The sequence below is a fragment of the Euleptes europaea genome, chromosome 14, assembly GCF_029931775.1.
Source record: "Euleptes europaea isolate rEulEur1 chromosome 14, rEulEur1.hap1, whole genome shotgun sequence".
NCBI lineage: Eukaryota > Metazoa > Chordata > Lepidosauria > Squamata > Sphaerodactylidae > Euleptes > Euleptes europaea.
In genome coordinates, this window is record NC_079325.1 from 45,657,840 (window position 1) to 45,674,605 (window position 16,766).

The window sequence follows — 16,766 nt, forward strand, 5'->3', positions numbered from 1 at the left end:
TGGTCCCCACCTGTGTCCCCACCAAGCTGCAATTGCATATACTATTTGGCTCATTGGTAGGGTTGCTCAACCTCCAGGTGGTGGCTGGAGATCTCCTGCTATTACAACTGATCTCCAGGCAATAGAGATCAGTTCACCTGGAGAAAACGGCTGCTTTGGTAGTTGGGCTCTATGGCATTGAAGTCACACCCTACGCCAAACCCCACGCTCCACAGGTTCCGCCCCCAAAATTTCCAGGTATTTCCCAACCTGGAGCTAGCAACCCTACCCACTGGAAAAACCCAAGGCTACTCTTCCCCAATCATTGTTGTGTCATGAAACCCACTGGGTGACCTCGGGAAAGCCACATCCTCTCAACCTAACCTACCCCGGAAGGTTGTCCTGAGGATAAAATGGAGGAGGAAAGATCTTTGTGTTGCCCTGAGCTCCATGGGGGAAGGGTGAGATTTCAAAATAGGGTTGCCAGCTCTGGGTTGGGAAATACCTGGAGATTTTTAGGGTGGGGACTTCAATGCCATAGTGTCCACTTGCCAAAGTGGCCATTTTCTCCAGGAGAACTGATCTCTGTCACATGGAGATCAGTTGTAATAGTGAACTATCTCCAGCCATCACCTGCAGGTTGGCAACTCTGTTACAAAATGTAGTTGGAAGTAAGATATCTTCAACTGCCTCTGAGCAGAAAGGGAGATTTGAGAAATTCCCACTTAGTCCAAGAGAAGAAATGATTATCTGGGTTGTTAAAAGGAAGGCTTCAAAAGCTGAATTTGCATTTAGTGCTATAATAAAGGAAATGGGGAATGGGGAGGAGACACAGGAACAATAGCCACAATAGGGGGAGGCTGATGTGCCATTGAAGAAATTACAACTAGTGTCACCCTCTGTTGGAGACTCGCTCCAATTTATGCCCCGAAGAGTTGTAAATAGTTGATTTGTAGGGTTGCTGGGTCCCTCTTTATCAGCGGCGGGAGGTTTCAGGGGCGGAGCCTGAGGAAGGTGGGATTTGGGGAGGAGAGGGACTTCAATGCCATAGAGTCCAATTGCCAAAGCGGCCATTTTCTCCAGGGGAACTGATCTCTATCGGCTGGAGATCAGTTGTAATAGCAGGAGATCTCCAGCTAGTACCTGGAGGATGGTGACCCTATTGATTTGGGACTATATGGGTATTATTTATTAATACCCAGTTGCTGAGGGGAGAGGGGAAGGTGGAGTGGGAGAGGAGGCCGTCTCCTAACTGCATTCAACAAGCTTCATGGGGTGGGGTGGGGGGAGATCAACTTTCCTTCCTAAAACCACACTGTGGGAAGAAAAGAGTGAACATTGGTGCAATTATAAGCCACCACCTACTTCCTCATCTTTCTCATTACTTCTAGAGGGAAAAAAAAGTATTCTGAACAGGTAGATTCGAGTCCAGTAGCACCTTCGTGACCCACAAGATTTTCAGGATATAAGCTTCTGAGAGTCAAGGCTCCCTTCATTAGACATGAGTAGGAATGGAATGTGAGTCTTCTTACCCCAGTCAAGCATTCTTTACAACACTCCTCCCAACTTTTCACTGGGATACAAAGCCTCTGCTCTCCATTCCTACTTGAATCTGACGGAGGGAGCTTCGACTCCTCAGGAATGGGCTGCCAGCCTCGCTAGCTAAATGGAACAACCATGTTCAAAGGCAGTCTACCAATAAATATTGGGGAGGACTGTTGCCTTTATGTCTTGTTTGTGGCACCTGGTGGACCAGCGTAGGTAATGGGATGTTGGAGAAGAAGGAGCTTTTTTTCTGTTTCTTTTCTCTCACCCACTCTTTTAAAAAGATTTATTTCAATTAGTTAAAAGCAAAGAAAACATCAGAAATTAAAAACATAATCCAATTTCCTAAATAAACAAAAAGATAACAAGGAATATATGTATAATATTATAAACAATGACAATGCTAAAAATATTAAGAACTGTTTTGAAAAAGTGATGAAATAATAACCATTAAGTGGTGACAATTATTATAATAAATCTAAAAATACATCTAAACATAATAAAATAAATAATAATAAATGAATAAATAATCATAATCATAATAAGTTCATATATAATTGTCATCTACCCACTATTCAATTAATTGTTTTTTCTCTTGAACATTTGTTGATACAATATAAAACATGACATTAGATGTAAATCAGTTCAGTTACCTCTTCCTCTTCTCCCCATTGTCTAAGAATAATGTAAGATCTCCTGCTATTACAACTGATCTCCAGCCGACAGAGATCAGTTCACCTGGAGAAAATGGCTGCTTTGGCAATTGGAGTCTATGGCATTGAAATCCCTCCTCTCCCCAAACTAAGCCTTCCTCAGGCTCCACCCCCAAAAACCTCCTGCCGGTGCTGAAGAGGGACCTGGCAACCCTATCTATTATTCACATAGTGTGTTAACTTCGCCATTACTGGGTACCCTGCCAGTTCGCTATCCCAGTCTTCCCACAGCGGACTGTCTTCTGCTTTCCATTTTGTTGCAAATGTAACTCTGGCCGCCGTTATCATACATCTAAATAATTCTTCCAAGACTTTTGGTATTCTCTTCGAGAAGATACCCAGCAGCTTTCTCTTAGTGTTCATAGCAAATTTAATTTTTAAAATTTTCTGAATTCCACCATGTATTTCTTTCCAAAACTTTTTTTGGGGGTCTTTTTGCAAATCCACCACATATGATAAAAGGTGTCATCCACCTCTTTCCATTTCCGACAATTCCCTTTATAATTCTTATCCATTTTCTCAATATCCTTTGCTGTAATGTACCATTGATAAAAAAATTGTTACCACTTTTCTCTTAGCATTTGGCTTGCTGTAAATTTTAAGTCTTTACTCCATAAGGATTCCCACTGCTGGAGAGATATCTCTTCCTCAAAATTCTGCATCCATCTAATCATACATGTTTTAACTTGTTCTGTCTCTGTGCCAAATGGATGTAACAGCTTATAAATTTATCCTAATAAATGTTCTTATTGCTGCGTTATCAAATTTTCAAATGCTGCTGACCCCCTTATTGCACCTCCTACAGTGTGAATGTCCTTTTTTAATCTTGAGACTAGCTGGAAATATAATAACCACTGTACATTTTTACCTTCACCCTTCATCTTTTGCCAAGGTTTTATTTCTCCTTGGGAATTTATTGTATCTCCATATGTTATCAAATCATTATTCTTTCTCACGTGTTTATCATAATATGCTTCCAGGGGGGGCATCAATGAGGATAACGGAGGACTAAGCCTGACTAGAAGGGTTTTCTTATTGGGGATGTCAGCACTAAAAAGGAGGTGATCTACAAAGCATTATATTTAGATAGTAGGGTTTAAGTTGAGCTGAAATAACAGATGATTTCCATGAGGGGAAACAGGATGGGGCTGAAGGCCTGAAGATCTGCCCAGGGCCCGTCCTTGACCCAACCTGTACGGCGACTGCACAACTAACTTCCATTTAAGTCCTGCCCAAATCAGCGGCAGCAATCCAAGGGAGACTGCAGCCAAGAAATCAGAAGGAGACTGAGACTGGAGAGGGCAGCCATGAAGGAGCTAGAAAAGATTCTGAAGTGTAAGGATGTGTCACCGGCCACCAAGATCACGTTAATTCATGCCATCATAATCCCTATTACTTTGTATGGGTGTGAAAGCTGGACAATGACGAAAGCTGACAGGAAGAAAGTAGATTCCTTTTAAATGTGATGTTGGAGGAGAGTGTTACAGATACCGTGGACTGCCAAAAAACAAATCAGTGGGTTACAGATCAAATCAAGCCTGAACTGACCCTAGAAGCGAAAATGACTAAACTGAAGCTATCATACTTTGGTCACATTATGAGAAGACAAGAGTCATTGGAAAAGAGGATCGTGATAGGAAAAGTGGAAGGCAGCAGGAAAAGAGGAAGACCCAACAAGAGATGGATCGACTCTATAAAGCACTGGTTCCCAACTGGGGGTCCGTGGACCCCCAGGGGTCCGTGAGAACTAAATTAAGGTCCGCGAAACAAAGTTATAAACCCATAATAAATTAATATTTTCAATGAAAAGTTCTCTATTATAAAAATATATATTCAAATATTATTCTAAGTTTAATGTTTAACTAACAGTTATGATTAAAGTTTATTTTCAAATTCTCAGAATTTTTATTTTGAACCTTGGGGTCCCTGCACTGAACAAAAAAGTCCTAGTGGTCCCTGGTCAAAAAAAGGTTGGGATAAAGGAAGCCATGGCCCTCAATTTGCAAGACCTGAGCAAGGCTGTTAAAGATAGGACATTTTGGAGGACATTGATTCATAGGGTCGCCATGAGTCGGAAGCGACCTGACGGCTCTTCACACACACACAATCCAAGTTAAGCCTGCAAGGTAACAAAAGATGAAAACTGGCCGGAAGGAAACTACCTGGGGCCGAGCTCATCCTCGCTGCGCCACACAAAGTCTCCAAACTTCTCATAGTGGGAATTGTAATGGTGCTGGACGCGGAAAAGCATCGTCGCCGAGACCTCCATCAGCGTGTTGTAGGCGGTCTGTTGCTCCTTCCCGCTGGTGTAGCCATTGTACAAATTGTAGATCTTATCGGCAATCTCTGAAAAAAGCAAGCAGAGAGGAAGAGGATGTGAGTAAAGGGAGCTGTGTGTATATGGAGGGCAGATTTTATGGTAAGGGCTTTTTCCCCATTAGGACTGTCTTGGAAATACAAGCAGGGAGCCCTGCACACTTGCAAAACCCCAGCAAGAGAGAGAAGAGGCGAGGAAGCCAAATATGTGGGTGGCATGGAGCACAACAGGCTGGGTTGGGTCATTGTGCCTGCTTCAGGTGCTCTTAGACTTGCCAGGTCCTTCCTCTCCACAGGTAGGAGGTTTTTGGGGTGAGGCTGGGGTGGCGATCCTGTGCGCATGGCTGAGTGCGACGTGATTATGTCACTTCCAGGATTACCCCGGAAATGCCATACTGTGATGGGATTAGGGTTGCCAGGTCCCCCTTCACCACTGGCGGGAGGTGTTTTTGGGGGGGAGCCTGAGGAGGGCGGGGTTTGGGGAGGGACTTCAATGCCCCAATTGCCAAAGAGGCCATTTTCTCCAGGTGAACTGATCTCTATCAGCTGGAGACCAGTTGTAATAGTAGGAGACCTCCAGATAGTACTGGAAGGTTGGCAACCCTAGATTGGATGCTTTAGCACTCAAACTCCCCAAAACACATTTTGGGAGTTTGAGTGCTAAAGTATCCCGTCGCGATGCGGCACTTTTGGGGGTAAATCCGGAAGTGACGTAATCACATTGCACGGCCGCCGCATGTGCAATCGCCACTCTGAGGAGCCCAGTGAATCGGCGGGCAATTGTCCACCAATTCCAGCAACCTAGCAACCCTAGCTGTCCTGCCTCCTAACCAGCCAGCCTTGGTAGGATTGCCAGGTCCCTCTTCGCCACCTGTGGTAAGTTTTGGGGGCGAAGTCTGAGGAGGGCAGGGTTTGGGGAGGGGAGGGACTTCAATGCCATCGAGTCCAATTGCCAAAATTGCCATTTTCTCCAGAGGAACTGATCTCTATCAGCTGGAGATCAGTTGTTATAGCAGGAGATCCCCAGCTAGTACCTGGAGGTTGGCAACCTTGGGCAGGTTAAAAGGGACTGCATGACTGCTCATTGAAAGTACACCATGCTTGGGGGATAAACAGGGGCCTTGATCCAAGCGAAGAGCAGAGCGAGTGCTTTACCCTCTGCCTTGCTGTCATCCACCAACGGGCATGCCGTTCGCAGGGTGACCGTGCTCAGCTCCGAGTGCCTTCCTCGCGTGTCCACGGCATACAGGGTGAACCTGCAAGAGATGAGAACCAACTTACTGCAACATGGAAACTTGAGTAACATACTCTGGATGGGCCACAGGCTTGGTCTCAGTTGGAGGGATCATCATTGGAAGTAAAATCATTTCAATCTAGGGAATGCTCCAAGAAGATGAACACATCAATGTGTCTTTCATTGTTAGGTTGCCAGCTCTGGGTTGGGAAATATCAGGAATTGAGGGGGGGGGGTGGAGCCTGGGGAGGGTGGGGTTTGAGGAGGGGAGGGACCTCAGCAGGGTATAATGCCATCGAGTCCAACCTCCAAAGCATCCACTTTCTCTAGGGGAACTTACCTTGGTCTTCTGGAGATCAATGGTTATAGTTGGAGATCTCCAGGTGGTACTTGGAGGATGGCAGTTCTATTCATTGGGAAAAGATAATCCCCCCCCCCCAGGAGTGCCATAGAAACTTCTAATCTGAATTTTCAAGAAAAGAACAGACAGGTGAATGCTAATTGGCACCCAAATGTAACCGCTTTGACACCAGGACCTCTTCTGGAATTTCCTACAACAGCTATCACTTCAATACATGTTACAGAACTGCCACCAGGTAAAAGCCGTATGAGACAAAGCCTCCCTTGAAATGCTATAGATGACAAGGCTCTGCCAATCACAAGGATTTCTGTTAACCATTGATCAAACATATTTATAATTCCATCTCATCACCAATGCTCTCAAGGTGACTTACATGCAAAAGTTTCAAGCTATGATCAATTACAAAGTAAAAAGAAATACACTGATCCATAGGGTTGCCAAGTGCCTCTTCGCCACCGGTGGGAGGTTTTTGGGGCAGAGCCTGAGGAGGGTGGGGTTTGAAGAGGGGACGGATTTCAATGCCATAAAGTCCAATGGCCAAAGTGGCTAATTTTCTCCAGGAGAACTGACCTCTGTCACCTGGAGATCAGTTGTAATTAGGGTTGCCAGGTTCCTCTTTGCCACTGGTGGGAGGTTTTTGGGATGGAGTCTGAGGAGGGCAGGGTTTGGGGAGAGGAGGGACTTCAATGCCACAGAGTCCAATGGCCAAAGCGGCCATTTTCTCCAGGTGAACTGATCTATATTGGCTGGAGATCAGTTGTAATAGCAGGAGACCTCCAGCTACTACCTTGAGGGTGGCAACCCTCGTTGTAATAGCGGGAGATGTCCAGCTACCACCTGGAGGTTGGCAACCCTAGTGGTTTTAGTAAGGTGTAAGGCCTTTGCAATGTGCTTGTGAGCTCAACAGCACCTCTACAACACCGAAAGTGGTTGAGACCAGCTTCAGAAGCTGTCTCGATAAAAGGTACGGTAAAAGCCCTAGATCCCCCTTTATCAGCTAAGGGGATCCAGTAAATCCTGGCCTAATCTTTCATCCGGCTCCCAAAAAAGCACTTTCCGCTTTTATCCGTTCCGAGCCAGGCGGTACAAAGCGAGGATCTGAGGCTGGCATTTGACAAAGTGCAGAGAGGACTGCCAGGGTCTGTCCGGTGATGCCTTGGGAGGTCTGAGCCACCCGGCGACGGGGCATCCCCTGATGGAAGGCAGACAGGACTGCCTAAACAAGGCCCAGGAAGATCTGGAGGAGGAGAGGAAATAAAAGCTGCCGAAGCTTAAGTGGGATTTGGAGGGTTACTTAGCGGCAGACCCCCCCATATCCCCCCAAGTGTTCTTCCTCCTGTTGTAAGTTTTAAATACTACTTCAAACTCCTGAGTACTCGCAGGAAGGCACGTGGTTCTTTTTGGTAACAGAAAGTGTAGACTGTGACGTGTAAATGACAGTTCAGTCTTCCAGGCTGCGAGCTGTGATAGAAATGTGCAGTCTAAATATGGAAACTGCCAAGCAGCAACCCAGCCATGGTGTGTCTCCAAGTAGGGTTGCCAACCTCCAGGTGGAGATCAGTTCCCCTGGAGAAAATGGCTGCTTTGGGAGATGGACTGTATGGCATTGAAGTCCCTCCTCTCCCCAAACCCAGCTCTCCTCAGGCTCCACCCCCAAAATCTCCAGGTATTTCCCAACCTGGACCTGGCAACCCTATCTCCAAGCCAGGGTGGACTGCAGGGTTCCCATCTGCCCACTTATGGCGGGAGACCTCCAAGTAATTGTGGCCCTTGCCCTCCGATGCTCACCTGATTGGAGGGTGGAAACTGAGGGGGGAGGGGGAGCACAATTGTCTTCAGGAGAAAAAATTAAAAAGAAAAATAAGTCCCTGACTACTTAAAGAAGTTTTGACCATTGCGTTCCTGGTGATTCCTAGAGCTCTCCAGAAAAAGAAGAAGAGTTGGTTTTTATATGTCAACTTTCTCTACCACTTAAGGATCAAACTGGCTTACAATCACTTTCCCTCCCCCTCCCCACAACAGACACCCTGTGAGGTAGGTGGGGCTGAGAGAGCTCTAAGAGAACTTTAACTAGCCCAAGGTCACCCAGCAGACTTAATGTGTAGGGGTGGGGAAACCAACCTGGTTCACCCGATTATCATCCGCCGCTCATGTGGAGGAGTGGGGAATCAAACCCAGTTCTCCAGATCAGTCTACTGCTCCAACCTACCGCTCTTCACCACTACAACATGGTGGCTCTGGTGATAAGGGTAGCTCCAGGAATCACCAGGAACTCTATGGTCAGAACTTCCTGTACATATAAGAGGCCATGTTTTTCCTTTTAATTTTTCTCCTGGGACATAGCCCCCCCAACCATCTTGCTGGTTGACAGGCACTGCCTGGCAGCTTTAGGACTGGGACTGGGCGATTCCTGTGGCAACAGAAACCAGAGCTGTAGGGGCTGCTCGACCCAGCTCAGACCTGGGTGGTGGTGCCCACAATGGACGTTGGCTCATGTGTTGCCTTCTCCTGCACTACCACCAAGGCGCAAAAACCCAGCAGGAGGAGAAAGGTAGCCAGAAGCCCCTCAGTGACTCAGATCTGAATGGAGTGGCCCTGGCAAGACTTGCAACACCTACCATGGCTTGGCTCTGCTTGCCCCTAACCACCAGTGGTCCTCCAGGATGGCAGCCCATTTGGGACTTTCCATGTCGACCAGTCTGGGCAGAAGTAAGATGGTGTCATCTTCTTCTGAAACCAGCCACAGCTTCTTAACCGCTGTCCTCCAAGTCCGTTTTGCAAGCAGAGCACTCTGGTAATATGGCTGAGATCCAAAAAGCAGTTGAAGCACCATCCCAAGGGAGAGGCACACTGATGGAAATACTCACTGAAGCTGCCACCAGGCCTGCTGCAGCCCTTTTAAACTGTCTGCCCACATCTTCCAACGGGGTGCACATGAGAGGGAGATACAAGGAAATGCTTTTTCAAGTTCAAACAGGGCAGAAAGAGAAAGGAGAACTGTATTCTGGAAACAGCTAATGACATGATGCGTCGAGGGAAGGCAGCATGGTATAGCCCGATCTTGTCAGGTTTCAGAAGCTAAGCAGGGTCAGTACTTGGAAGGGAGACCACTAAGGAAGACTCTGCGGAGGAAGGCAATGGCAAACCACCTCTGCTTCTCACTTACCTTGAACACCCCTTACCGGGGTCACCCTAAATCGGCTGCGACTTGACGGCACTTTACACACACACACACAAATGATGTGTCATGTATGCCCAAAGAAAGCAGAGGGGGGAGGAGGAGGAGGAGGAGGAGGAGGAGGAGGAGAGGGAGGAGGGGATGGCTGGTTCTTTGGGATGGCAGAGAATGAGGAGCTGTGGGGATGGTAAAGAGATCTCGGAATGGAAAAAAGCATAGTGTTATCGGCCGCCATCCCCATGACACCAGGTGACAAGAAGAAGAAGAAGTAGTATTTATATGCCAACTTTCTCTGCCACTTAAGGAAGAATCAAACTGGCTTACAATCTCCTTTCCTTCCTCTCCCCGCAACAGACACCTTGTGAGGTAGATGGGGCTGAGATGCTCAGAAAGAACTGTGACTAGCCCAAGGTCACTGAGCTGACTTCATTTGTAGGCAGGGGGAAACCAATCTGGTTCACCAGATCAGAGTCCGCCGCTCATGTGTAGGAGTGGAGAATCAAACCCGAATCTCCAAATTAGAGTCCACCACTTCAAACCACCGCTCTTAACCACTACACCATGCTGGCTCTTGTGGAGAGACTACTTCAAAAGCAGACTGTGGATGGGAAATAGGTAGGCATTGCACCCAGTAAGCTGGACAGAGAAGCCAAGGTGGATGTAGATGGGTCATTCTGTGATGTATTTTCTCCCAAACTCAATAAGGACATTCTTTTTCCATTCCTGTTGGCTGTGAACCTCTTTTCTAAGTCCCCAGGGTGAAAAATCTAGGATCTAGGATTTTATTGTTGATACGTGGTAAATACATCTCCTCGGCTGGCTATAAGAAGCCACTGTAAATGGGAAGAAGTAACTGTCTAAAAGGCCGCTTTGTACAATCATATTTGACTTTCAAGAAACAATTGTATGGATATGGCAAAAGAATCATGCTATTGATTTTCTTTGTACTCCATGATTCCTCTCCAAAATAGATATTACCCTTTCCATTCTGGTGCAGGGAATAGAATTGCCTAGTTCCAGTGGGGCCTGGAGACCTCCTAGAATTACAACTGCTCTCCAGAAGACCGAGATCAGTTCCCCTGGAGGAAATGGCTGCTTTGGAGGATAGACTCTGGCATTATACCCTACTGAGGACCCTCCCCTCCCCCAACCCTGCCCTCCTCAGGCTCTACCCCCAGGTCACCAGGAATTCCCAACCAGGAGTTGGCAACCCTAGCCAGAAAGGTGGTAGAACGTGAACATGAAACTTCGAAAGCAAAAAGATTTTAGAGAGAAAATGTCATTGGGTCAGTCACAAAAAAACTATTTTCTAAAGTTGTGTCAGCCTTCGTCTTCTCCAGGCTGATCAGTCACTGGGGCCTGGTATTAGGGCTGCCAACCTCCCGGTACTATCTGGAGATCTCCTGCTATTACAACTGATCTCCAGATGATGGAGATCAGTCCGCCTGGAGAAAATGGAGAATATGGCTGCTTTGGTCATTGGACTCTATGGCACTGACTCCCCAAACCCCTCCGCCGGGATTTACTGGATCCCCTTAGCTGATAAAGGGGGATCTAGGGCTTTCACTGTACCTTTTATCGAGACAGCTTCTGAAGCTGGTCTCAGCCACTTTTGGGGTTGTTAGAAGTACTCTTGAGATCACAAGCACATTGCAAAGGCCGGTACACCTTACTAAAATCACTAGGGTTGCCAACCTCCAGGTAGTGGCTGGAGATCTCCCGCTATTACAACTAGGGTTGCCATCCTCCAGGTAGTAGCTGGAGGTCTCCTGCTATTACAACTGATCTCCAGCCAATAGAGATCAGTCTACCTGGAGGAAATGGCCGCTTTGGCCATTGGCCTCTATGGCATTGAAGTCCCTCCTCTCCCCAAACCCTGCCCTCCTCAGGCTCCACCCCAAAAATCTCCTACCAGTGGCGAAGAGGGACCTGGCAACCCTACTTGGTACAGTCTTGCTCCTAGGGGCCACTGTCTGCCCCCTGAATTATTGTGGTCTCCTTTGTTATTTTTTTCATTCTCTTCTAGGGCTGTGGAACTTTCCCAAAGTACCAAAACTAACACATCCCATTCTTGCATGTTTGTAGACTGATGAGCTGGTGGGCAGGGGGAAGAGAGTGTGACTATGTCTATATCTCCTTCCACCAAATATTTCTCTGCAGAGACTGCGAAGCCGAGGACAATCTTGGCAGGAAGGACCTGATCCTCCACACCCCATCTCTCCCTCTTTCCCTTTTTCTCGTTCGAGAACTGCCTGCTCCACTGGTACCTTGAGTTCATTTTGGATCAGAGCTGAAATGAGGTCTTGCTCTCCATTTGAAAGCTGCCTGTGGTGGGAGATGAGGTCTCCCCTTTCCATGACATCTCGCGCTCCCCCTCATGGGGCCTGTGCAGCTGGGCAGGCCTGGGAAGAAGGAGCAGAGTGTTCCCTGCGATGCAAGCAGAGCTATATGGGATGCTATATCTGAAGAGATCAGATTGTGCTTGGGTTTACTGTGTCCTGAACAAAGTGAGACACAGAAATTGGGAACAACAACAACAAAAACCCAGAGGCGCCGTCGGTGTTTCAGAAAGAGCCTTCCCGTCTGTCTCCACGACCCCAGCTGTCTGTTCTGGGGTGGGGGGGACAACGGCTTTGAACAGTCCGGCTCATTCCTCGAAGTCACCAGAGCGAGCACCGAGGCAGGCGCTCTTCCAACTTGCCCGTAGGGATGCCAGCTCTGGGTTGGGGAACACCTGAAGATTTTGGGGGGTGTAACCTGAGGAGGGTGGGGTCTGGAGAGGGGAGGACCTTCAGTGCCATACAGCCTGATTGCTAAGGTGGCCATTTTCTCCAGGGGAGCTGATCTCTGTCGCCTGGAGATCAGTTGGTACTGTGGGAGATCTCCAGCCACCACCTAGAGGCTGGCAACCTTACTTGCCCGGCATCAGCTGTGCTTAAACTCCACCCCTCCAGTGTCACCTGCTGGCGCTAAGGCCACCTGAAGGAGTGGAAGCAGAGGAAGAAGAAGAGGAGTAGTAGTAGTTGGGTTTTATACACCAATGTTCTCTACTTTTTAAGGAGAGTCAAACTGGCTTACAATCTCCTTCCCTTTTCTCTCCACAACAGACACCTTGTGAGTTAGGTGGGGCTGAGAGAGCTCTGAGAGAACTGCGAGCCAGCTGGCTTCATGTGGAGGAGTGGGGAAACCAACCTGGTTTTCCAGATTAGAGTCCGCTGCTCTTAAGCGCTACACCACGCTAGCTCTCTCCAGGACAGGCATGTGTCCACCATGCCTGGACTCACACCTTGCAGGGAACTCCCTTCTCGAGCAGCATGCTGATTCTCTGTGTGTGTAAAGTGCCGTCGCACCGGCTTATGGTGACCCTTATGGAGTTTTCAAGGCATGAGGCTAACAGAGGTGGTTTGCCATTGTCTTCCTCTGCATAGCAACCCTGGTATTTTTCGGTGGTCTCCCATCCAAATACTAACCAGGACTGACCCTGTCTAGCTTCCGAGATCTGATGAGATCGGGCTATGCCATGCTGCCTTCCCAGCCCAGCATGCTTATTATATTTTAATTTATATTTGCACTTTAAGTGTTACTTCTTTGGTGATCCATTTTAGGTAAGAAAAAAGGGATCAAAAATTGCAGCGGACAGAACATAATATCAAACTTGAATTAAGGTGGTTTGACTCCAGAGAATAACAGGAGCAGAATGTGGATGAGCTGAAGACCAGGATTTTCACTGGCTGTGGTGCTGAAGCAAGTGAGGAAGACCCCCTCCCCATAAGAAGAGCCCTGCTAGATCTTACCAGTTGTCCATCTAGACCAGCATCCTTTTTTCAGACAGTGGCCAACTAGTTGTTCTGGAAGGCCAAAAGACATGGCATAGAGGCCAATCTGATGTTGCCCTCTGGATGACCATCCACTGTGATCCTGTCAGCGAGGGCAACTGAGGTCTGACAGATCCACTCCATCAAAGATCCACTTGGCTCTGGTCATGCAACAACCGAGATGATTCCAGTGCGTTAAGTGTGACAAGCGACTCAAGCTACATCTTGTCCCTCTCCTAGGAACACCAGCCCTTTTCAGATTCCACTTGTCAGTCTCGTGGACTTCTCTACTTTTTCTCATATGAACATATGAAGCTGCCTTCTACTGAATCAGACCCTTGGTCCATCCAAGTCAGTATTGTCTACTCAGACCGGCAGCGGCTCTCCAGGGTCTCAGGCAGAGAGAGGTCTTTCACATCACCTACCTGCCTAGTCCCTTTTAACTGGAGATGCTGGGGATTGAACCGGGGACCTTCTGTATGCCAAGCAGATGCTCTACCGTTGAGCCATGGCCCCTCCCCACATTTTTAAAAATGTTTTTAGCCACTTTCTCCTCCCCTTCAAGGACAGCAAGAAAGCAACTGCAGCACAAACACACAAAATGGGCGCTTTCACACTTCCTGAATAATGCACTCTCAATCCACTTTCAATGCGCCTTAACGATTGTTTGCAAGTGGATTTTGCCGCTTCACACAGTAAAATCCAGCTACAAAGTGCATTGGAAGTGGATTGAAAGTGCACCATTCTCCTTATCCCCCTCCTTGAGTTCGTAAATCCAAGGCTGCACTCTTGTTTTCCTTAATGTATATATTACCCACCCATTGCTGTGCAAGGAATTTTTAAGTCTGCGCGTGTCAGCTATTCAAGATCTCAGTAAAGGCTAGCATGAACAGCAATCCATAAGAGAACGTTAGCATCCTGGACAGAGGACAATTGCCAGAATGAGCCAGTGTGGTGTAGTGGTTAAGAGCGGTGGACTCTACTCTGGAGAACCGGGTTGGTTTCTTCTCCTTCTCCTCCTCCTCCTCCTCCTCCTCCTCCTCCTCCTCCTCCTCCTCCTCCTCCTCCTCCTCCTCCTCCTCCTCCTCCTCCTCCTCTTCTTCTTCTTCTTCTACTACTACTACTACCAACAACAACAACAACAAGTCTTCTGCAGTATTTCATGGGTAGCAGTCGATTCAGCACAGAGATAATGAAGAGAAAACACATTTTTAATTTCTGAAACTTCACAGCCCCTGGCTTCAAAAGGAGATCAGAGACATTGATGGGGAAGAGTCTTCTCTGCAGCTGTTGGCCAGAGTAGTTAAGCGGAAGCTCCTGGCAGGTCAGCGTATCTCTCAGTCCCGGTTGCTAAGTGGAGTTATCAAGAAGGGCCAATGCCTTCCTTCTTTGCTTGCAGGCTTTCTGGAAGCATCTGCTTGGCCAACTTTAGGAAACAGGATGCTGAACTAGATAGTCCTTTTGTCTGGCCCACAATAACTCCTTATCTGTGCAAAAACTCATACATAGAATCCACTGTGGTTTTATATGCATATGTGTGTGTGTCCAATCCATCCCCAAAGCCACAAGAATACATGAACTCTTTGATGGCACATCTGTGATTCAGCAAAATTGACAAACAGAAAAGTCAGCACAAAACCCTGACATGGTGCAGATAAAAGGAACAGAATTGTTCAGGCATGTTTGGGGGTGGGGGGTTCAGCCTGATTGCTCTCTGCTTCCAGCGCTGTGATCCAAGCAGGCTTAGGACAAGATCCACTGGACATAACCAGACATGGAAAGAATATCCCATGAGGCAGGAAGGCTTAGCAGCTAGCTGATGTCCTCTGCCAGCCTCTGCGTGTGTGTAAAGTGCCAACCAGTCACATCCGCCTTATGGCGACCCCAGGAAAGGGCTTTCAAGGCAAGTGAGAAGCAGAGGTGGTGGTTTGCCATTGCCTTCCTCTGCAGAGTCTTCCTTGGTGGTCTCTCTTCCAAGTACCGACCCTGCTTAGCTTCCAAGATTTGATGAGATCGGGCCATCTCATGCTGCCTCCCCTCTGCTCTGTAAGCCTAGCACTTGGGAGAAGAAGAAGAAGAGTTGGTTTTTATATGCTGACTTTCTCGTGGTGTCGTGGTTAAGAGTGGTGGTTTGGAGTGGTGGAGTCTGATCTGAAGAACTGGGTTTGATTCCCCACTTCTCCACATGAGCGGCGGACATGAATCTGGTGAACTGGATTTGTTTCCCCACTCCTACACATGAAGCCAGCTGGATAACCTTGGGCTAGTCACACTATCTCAGCCCCACCTACCTCACAGGGTGTCTGTTGTGGGGAGGGGAAGGGAAGGTGATTGTGAGCCAGTTTGATTCTCCCTTAACAAAAACAACAACAACTACTACTACTACTACTTCTTCTTCTTCTTCTTCCTCTTCCTCCTCCTCCTCCTCCTCCTCCTCCTCTTCTTCTTCTTCTTTCTCTACCACTTAAGGGAAAATAAATCCAGTTTACAATCACCTTCCCTTCTCCTCCTCCACAACAGACACCCTGTGAGGTACTTGGGGCTGAGAGAGCTCTAAGAGAGCTGTGACTAGCCCAAGGTCACCCAGCAGGCTTCATGTGTAGCAGTGGGGAAACAAATCCAGTTCACCAGATTAGCATCCGCAGCTCATTTGGAGGAATGGGGAATCAAACCCAGTTCTCCAGATTAAAGTCCACCGCTCCAAACCACCACTCTTAACCACTACACCATGCTGGCTCTCAGTGTGGGAATCTTGGCAAATGGCAAAAGAGGAGCCAGATTCCAAGGATGTAGAATGGTGGCAGATTCATTTTCCATAGGACGATCAATGACTAGATGTGTCAAGGCAGGTCTGGTCTGAGATTGGCAAGAGCCAATGGTGGTCCTGCTGCATAAAACCACGTCTGCATGAAAGGGGTCATTGCTCCATTGTGAGCAGACCACATATTCCAGGTTGCTTCCCCTGAGGCTGCTAAGCCTCGTAAGCAGCAGCGCTACCTTCAAGGCTTTGCATCGAGTCGAAACATTAGCCATTTGTTCAGCAAACGCTGTTATGGTCGGCCCTTGGGCCAAAGGCCCCTTTGACACAAGATTCAATAGGAACACCGAATCCATTAGTTAAAGGTTACAACTGATCTGCTTTTCACAAGTCCAACGCCGGAAGGGCTCGAAGACACATCTGAAAGCTGTTCAAAAGTGCAAGACCCCTTTAGAGTAGGGGTCCCCAGGGGAGGACATCAATTTGACAGCTGGAGGTGATAGCAGGAGAGAAGGTTGCTCGGAATGAGTAAAGGAGGAAGAAAATCAATACTCCCCTCTTGAAATAACCAGGAATCGGAGGCGGCTGGAGAGGCCCCGCAGCTGTTCTGCATCGAACAGGCCTGTTGCCTCCTCGCTGGGCTATCTTTCTCCCGATAAGAGCCCTCTGACGATGGTGGTGTTCTCTTCTGTCAAGTGGCCTTTGGACATCTCACTTGTTAGATTCTTAACAGAAAGGACTTAACCCGTTGCATGAAGGGAATGCTGTAGATGTAGTGTACCTTGATTTCAGTAAAGCCTTTGATAAAGTCCCCCATGAACTTCTTGAAACAAAGCTAGTAAAATGTGGGCTGGACACTGCTACTGT

General features: G+C 47.7%; 1 protein-coding gene across 1 annotated transcript in view; it reads right to left on the minus strand.

Annotated features, from left to right (window-relative positions):
• ASTN2 (astrotactin 2) overlaps positions 1 to 16,766 on the minus strand; it is a 783,945-nt gene that overhangs the window by 13,866 nt on the left and 753,313 nt on the right. Inside the window, exons 22-23 of the mRNA XM_056860152.1 lie at positions 5,709 to 5,809; positions 4,400 to 4,583 (exon numbers count right to left, since the gene is read on the minus strand). Coding sequence (XP_056716130.1) covers positions 4,400 to 4,583; positions 5,709 to 5,809 — 285 coding nt within the window. The remainder of the gene's footprint in view (positions 1 to 4,399; positions 4,584 to 5,708; positions 5,810 to 16,766) is intronic.